At 38.6% G+C, this 7,271-nt stretch overlaps 1 protein-coding gene across 1 annotated transcript; it reads left to right on the forward strand.

Moving 5' to 3' along the window:
* Positions 1 to 3,207: 3,207 nt before the first annotated feature.
* On the forward strand, positions 3,208 to 5,192 carry LOC148040153 (uncharacterized). The gene is made up of 2 exons (XM_087666122.1): positions 3,208 to 3,658; positions 3,816 to 5,192. Exon 2 carries the CDS (start codon positions 3,838 to 3,840, stop codon positions 4,429 to 4,431), a length of 594 nt encoding a protein of 197 aa, XP_087522248.1. The 5' UTR covers positions 3,208 to 3,658; positions 3,816 to 3,837; the 3' UTR covers positions 4,432 to 5,192.
* The last annotated feature ends 2,079 nt before the right edge of the window (positions 5,193 to 7,271 follow it).

Here is a 7,271-nt window from a genome sequence, read left to right on the forward strand (position 1 = left end):
AGCCTATCATTATTACTGTTGATGCAAGCCCAATCAGGATTGGATGGGTAGTTGGGCAAGATGATGAGGAAGGGCAAATATATGCAATTCTATTTGGTGTTGAAGTATTGATAAACGATAGCAAATGTATCCACATGTAAAAAGAGAATTATGGGGAATTGTGACAGCCCTTAAATGTGATAAGGAGTATTTTATGGTTTTTTGTGTAACTACTATCCTTACTTTAAACCTAGCCATTTATAGTCTATATATAGCATATCTAGTCTACATCCAACCTACAACTATGCATGCAACTGTAACTATGCCTACACCTATGCTTAACCTATGCTGACATCTCTATTATATGCTTATGCTTAGTGTATATCCCTAGGACGACAAACACGCACGTGCACACGCACATGCACACACACACACGCACACACACATGCATGCGCGTGCGTGCACACACACACACACACTCTCTCTCTCTCTCTCTCTCTCTCTCTCTCTCTCTCTCTCTCTCTCTCTCTCTCTCTCTCTCTCTCTCTCTCTCTCTCTCTCTCTCTCTCTCTCTCTCTCTCTCTCTCTCTCTCTCTCTCTCTCTCTCTCTCTCTCTCTCTCTCTCTCTCTCTTTAAGATAGTCGTGTGTTAAGGAGCCATAAAACTAGCTTAAAGGCACAAAAGTGGTATTATTTTTTGTCTACGCCCCTAATTTGAAGTATTTCAAAACATTGAGAATTTTTCTTCAATTGATATAATATTTATATGGATGACTTTCATACATGTCAAGCCAGTTTTGATAAAAATTTTGAGGCGTTCAAAAATTTATTGATAAAAGTTGTCAAATTGAACCATCTTTTCGTAAAATACACTCAACGGTGCCCCTTGAAAAGTATACATTCTCAACCAAATAGTATCTTTGTATATTTTTCCACAACTCCTATCTTGTGTTGACTACTACAAATCCCTAAAAGGAGTTCCATTTGATAAGATATTTTCAAAGAAAAATGAAAATTCTAAGAAGATATATATAAATAGCCACAATTGTAGTTTTTGTGCTACTACACCAAGGGCGACATGTCTTTGACCATGAAGAAAAGTCCTAGCCCAAACTCCACCAGTAAGTACACACAAATTGATGAATCATGTGGTTCACTTGTCACAATACACATCATAATTCTCCTATGGTTGTGGGAGTGGACACTCCCTTACCATGTCAATACGCACACCATCAAAATTCAAATGTTCTCTCAACATCTCTAAGCCTTAAGAGCACCCATGCTTATTTCTATGGCTTGGCAAAGCTCTCATGCTTGATCATAATGAACACAATTGCAATGCATCATATTGTATCTTTATGAAGTGTGTAGAGATGTGAATTATGATTGCATACAATCAAAATTTTCATAATCATAGTGGGATAATACACACACAATTTCTTTCTCTTTCCATCCTTGCGAATTGATACAAGTCCGCTAACAAATATATAAGCATCTACCACAAACAAGCATATGATACCAAAATATTACACTTTCTACACATTTCTTATTAGTAGAAAAGATACATTTATGATTGTGCTTTTGGGAAGTGTCAATTTTGTAGACAACACATTTATGGTTGCAACTATAGATGTGTTTGTACTACAAATGACTTGTGTCTACAAATGCACATATTACCATGAATTCTAGGTGAATCTGCCCTAAAAACAAGAGATAGGAAGAGAAACCCCAAGAAGAAACCATATTCTCTTTAACAAAAGATCAAAATCTATGTAAGCCATAGACTATGGAAACAAAATATCAAAAACTATAGTAGCCATAGACTATGTAAATAAAGAAAAGAGGCCATAACATGCCAATTGAGAAGAGGTTTTGCTTTTGCACCTTGGCTCTCTCTCTCTCTCTCTCTCTCTCTCTCTCTCTCTCTCTCTCTCTCTCTCTCTCTCTCTCTCTCTCTCTCTCTCTCTCTCTCTCTCTCTCTCTCTCTCTCTCTCTCTCTCTCTCTCTCTCTCTCTCTCTCTCTCTCTCTCGCTTTGCTGCTTGTTTGCTTTATGGATAATACTTTATTCTTTTTGAAAAAAAACTCAATTTCAAACATGAAAAAGATTTCAAAGTCCAAGTGTCTACACACACATCTATAAGTGCATTTAAACTTATTTTATTATGCATTTATGGGAGCTTTAATAGTCATGTATAATCTTGATCTTTGGCCATGACTATAAATGCTATAGTGCCCCCAAAGGCATGTCTCCTTTGGCTTTTTGTTGTAGTGCATAAACTTTGTTTCCCTTGAAAAGCTTCTATGTGGTAGCTTTATGTTGCATGGTAGCTTGTGTGCAATTCTATATAAGGAACACTAATTTCATTTCTGAAGAGGATATATTATTTAATTATTAGGAACCTTCATGTCACCTAGCAAAATAAACAAGAAAAAACATCTTAGGGCAGCGAGATATTTTTTAAGAGAAAAGATAGATTCCTTGAATGTGTGTGATTGTGTGATCAATGTCAAAGCGAGTAAAAGATGAAGCACGAGATTAGTTGATAGAAACAAGTCATTAAAGTACTAATTGGAAGGGCATTGAGATGTGGCAAGATATTGGTGTATAGTGCGTTGAAATGTAATGTGCAAGTGCAAGGAAAGGATTTTCTAGAGGCATAAGGTACGCCATTGTGAGGAACATCATGGTTGGAAGACAAGTGGGGGAATTTAATAAGTTGATGTGGCAATTGATACGTGAGGCATAAGGTATATCCTTGGAAAGAAGAGTATGAGTATGGATTGAGAATTCTAGTGAGAGATTTTAAATGTTGATGTGGCAACAAGTGGAAGGTTTGGTACTAAGCCAATAAATGCATACTATTAAGTGGGACCTTCATGTACCATTATTGTTGACCCACATAAGGTTACAAACTTGGGGGGTTTCTCTTGGTCGGGGTAATCCTTCTACCTCACATATGGAGTTACTTCTTGTTTTTTTGGGGTGGGGAGTATATATGGCGATGTAAATCTTCCATTTTGCAAGACAAGCCAATTGAAAGATATTTAGTGTCTCAAGTGCAAATGCAAATTGAAAGATATTCCGTGTCTCAAATGAAAATGTGGCTTTTGGTGAGAGATCAAAATGAATATACTTCACTCACATGTGTGTGTGTGTGTGTGTGTGTGTGTGTGTGTGTGTGTGTGTGAAGAGAGAGAGAGAGAGAGAGAGAGAGAGAGAGAGTGTGTGTGTGTGTGTGTGTTAACATATATTAAGTATATCCCATATGCTAGCTTTCAAGATAGAGAGACTTGAGAGCGAATGATAACATATATCAAGTATATCCCATACGCTAGCTTTCAAGAGAGAGCTAGAGGGAGAGAGAGAGACTTGAGAGCGAATGATCGAGTTTTGCACGGTAACCTTTTGATGATAGATGCTTTAAGGTATATTCCACATTCAACGTCTGAACGAGGGTATATGAGAGAGAGAGAGAGAGAGAGAGAGGATGCGTACCTCAAGTCAATATAGAAGCCGCGTTGTATCATGGAAGTCTATATCCGTTGCGGGCTCCTCCCTTTTCTCTTTTTCTTCTTCTTGTTCTTGTTCTTCTTCGCCTTAATCCTCTATTCCTCGCCCTGATCTTATCCTAATAATATACCTTCCATCGGCATTTGGAGATTAACCTCCTCGCGTCAGGTATCAAAGTCGACTAATTCATGATTTATTATGGGGTTGCACCAACAAATAAATATAGCTGCTCCTGAGATCGATCCTCTTCCCTGCATGCACAGCATCCATCATCTCAATGATTATAAGGGCGCAATCGTATAATACTGTAGCTTAATCTGATCAGGATCAGTACTCCCCGTTGGATTATGGAGGCCAGGACTCCTGTAAGCAATTATCAGAAGCCTGCTGCACCGATAACTGATCAACATAATCAGAAGGCTCAGACAGTGAACGTATTAGAGCTTCAAGAGGCGGACATTTGGGCGGTATTCATGTCTGATCATGGCCTGCATCAGCTAGAAGAAGAAGATGAGGATGAGGATGATGATATCGAGGATGGTGATGATTCAGCTGATGATGACGGCCACCGCTATCCTGCCATAATATCGATTCAAAGCAACATGAATGCTCTTACCAGGCCTTCTGCACCTATCGACGTGCCTGGTTTTACCTGCAATTCCAAGGCTGAATATACGTCGGCTAATTATTATCACAATCTAGTCAGTACTGCAGCGAGCTGCTGCAGCAGTTACAGCAATAATATACAACAGAGATGCACATCAATAATGCCCCCTCACCTCGTGCCCGACCAGTACCGTAATTCAACTGATCTGCCTGATCAGAATCGTGATCACCATCGTTACACGATGAAGGGATCAACGAATACAATGAGGATGAAAGGCCGAGACCTCAGAAAGCTCAGAGATGCAGTGTGGAAGAGCACCGGCTTTTCTGGGTAAATCTCAGTTGGTCATAATCATCATTAACCTTTAATCCCAGTTTGAACAAAAGAATATCAGGACAATTAGTCCTTTCCCCCGGAAGTAGTAGAAGTAGTTTCTATACGAAGAGGCCAATCATCCAAGTAATATTATGGGTTTCCCCAAGAAGTAAAAGTAGTTTCCTTCGATAAACGAAGAGGTAACCATCCAGTAATAGCGGTCTGCGTTATTATCTTTAACCTGTACTTCCCATTGCCCCAAATCACCTGCAAAAGCTTCCCAAATGAATATTTTGTAAGTACATACAGGAAACATGGGTCCGGATGGCTTGCAATGCCTTGCATGAGAGTGGCCACTTGTCGTAGCTAATGATACATGTAACTGGTAATCTATGATCTCTCTCTCTCTCTCTCTCTCTCTCTCTCTCTCTCTCTCTCTCTCTCTCTCAATCATTGGTCTCTCATCTAGACTTGGCCCTTTTCATATTTTACGCAAGTCGTCTTCATCTCTTAATACCTCTTAACATTTGTTTCGTCCGTCCTACCACACTTCCCTTCGTGTCAAAGGACCCTCCAAGCCTCATCAATTTCTTTCAGACTCAAGCATTGCTCAAAATTATGTTAACACCTGATGATCTTTCATGATATGTGCCTCTGGCGTATTAACCACATGCATAAACAAAGAGGCAAGGTTTAGATGAGGTTGCAAGGAAATCTCTTTTGATCTTGTAATGTGGGTGTTCAATTGGTTTTTAAAGTCGCCTATTCTTACAAGTACACGTTTTTAGTATTCTTCAACACATTAACCACATGCATAAACAAAGAGGCAAGGTTTAGATGAGATTGCAAAGAAATCTCTTTTGATCTTGTAATGTGGGTGTTCAATTGGTTTTTAAAGTCGTCTATTCTTACAAGTATACGTTTCTAGTATTCTTCAACATATGCATACTTTTATCAAGACTTTTGTCATGAATAGTTATGTGTATATCTATTGTAAATGGTAATATCCCTTACGTGTTAAAGTTGTGGCTTTCACTATTTGATCAACATGCTTCTATTAGGTTTTCCAGGGAATAGTGAAGCTTGAGAGGATGGCCACAATGCAGCTATAGGTATGATTCATTAAATCATTGAACATAGTTATACCTTTAAAAGTAACACTCGCCATGTCATCTCTAGCTATACGGGAGAGGCCATACAATTGGTGTGCATCACAAGGAGAATGCAAAGATACATGAGGTAGGCTTGAGCAAGAGTGTAGGTAAAAGAGCAACAATAATGCAAACCTCAAGGAAATGGACTTGCTAGCTACCACCAAACTTGGTGATATTGATATGGTTGGGATGGAGAAAGCTCTTTGGAATGGTTTATGCATGGAATGTTTTATACTATGACATTGGAAGAGAAAATATGATAAGAGTATCAACCAACATTTGATGAATATAGATCAATGCTCATAGAAAGACCTTTGGGATACAATCATGGCCTCTTGTAACTCACAAACAAGGTAAAGCATTACAACTTTTATGGCTAGCGTTAGTGGTATCATTGCATAAGGGTTTGTCCACATAACAATTCACTCTTTGATGGATTTGATGTCTACCATCTTGAGAGTATAACTCCTTGACGACATGAACTTCTCTTTAGGAATGATGAAGACAAAGAAACCCTCCTCATTTGACATAATAACCCCTTCATGTTTGAAATCTTCATCCAAAAACATCAAACTCTCTATTCAAGGCTTGTAAATCAAGTCTAGCATCATATCACAATCCTATACAAATCCTACCTAAGGCACAAATCATATCCTCTATCACATACTATACCTTGTCCATGTGTTAGTTTCCTATCCCTGGTCCTATTTAGGGCTTTAGGAAATAGCTTCACAATGCCAACTTAGTATGGAAAGAGGGTTGCATACCATTGAATGTAAAGCCAAGATACATAAGACTTGCATGGCCTTCTCCTTGCAACACCTTAAGAGAAGGCATGCTTAATTCTTAGTTTCATACATCAAACTCTCTATTCAAGGCTTGTAAATCAAGTCTAGCATCATATCACAATCCTATAAAAATCCTGCCTAAAGGCACAAATCATATCCTCTATCACATACTATACCTTGTCCATGTGTTAGTTTCCTATCCCTGGTCCTATTTAGGGCTTTAGGAAATAGCTTCACAATGCCAACTTAGTATGGAAAGAGGGTTGCATACCATTGAATGTAAAGCCAAGATACATAAGACTTGCATGGCCTTCTCCTTACAACACCTTAAGAGAAGGCATGCTTAATTCTTAGTTTCATACATCAAACTCTCTATTCAAGGCTTGTAAATCAAGTCTAGCATCATATCACAATCCTATAAAAATCCTACCTAAAGGCACAAATCATATCCTCTATCACATACTATACCTTGTCCATGTGTTAGTTTCCTATCCCTAGTCCTATTTAGGGGTTTAGGAAATAGCCTCACAATGCCAACTTAGTGTGGAAAGAGGGTTGCATACCATTGAATGTAAAGCCAAGATACATAAGACTTGCGTGGCCTTCTCCTTACAACACCTTAAGAGAAGGCATGCGAACTTCTTAGTTTCATCCTTATTTGACACACACACATACTCCCTCTGTGACAAGTAGAGGATTCCTTGATGTGTGTCGCGTCTAATGCGCATACCAAGTATGTGAGAGGCATGTCCCAGATCCTTCATCTCAAAGCTCTTCTTGAGCTGAGCCTTAAGAGCATCTAGCTCACTTGGGTAAGTTACTCATGAATATATGTGTGCATCAGGTGGGTTCAAAATAAGGTATTTTTAAAATACCATTTTATACATTTTTTACATACAAAAGGGTGTAATACAAAG

The sequence above is a fragment of the Lygodium microphyllum genome, chromosome 2 (genome assembly GCF_053477565.2).
Source record: "Lygodium microphyllum isolate KBCC chromosome 2, Lygodium_microphyllum_v1.1.10, whole genome shotgun sequence".
Classification (NCBI taxonomy): Eukaryota; Viridiplantae; Streptophyta; class Polypodiopsida; order Schizaeales; family Lygodiaceae; genus Lygodium; species Lygodium microphyllum.

What these genes read in the sequence shown, in the direction of transcription:
- LOC148040153 (XM_087666122.1), top strand. Translation starts at nt 3,838, where the DNA reads ATGGAGGCCAGGACTCCTGTAAGCAATTATCAGAAGCCTGCTGCACCG.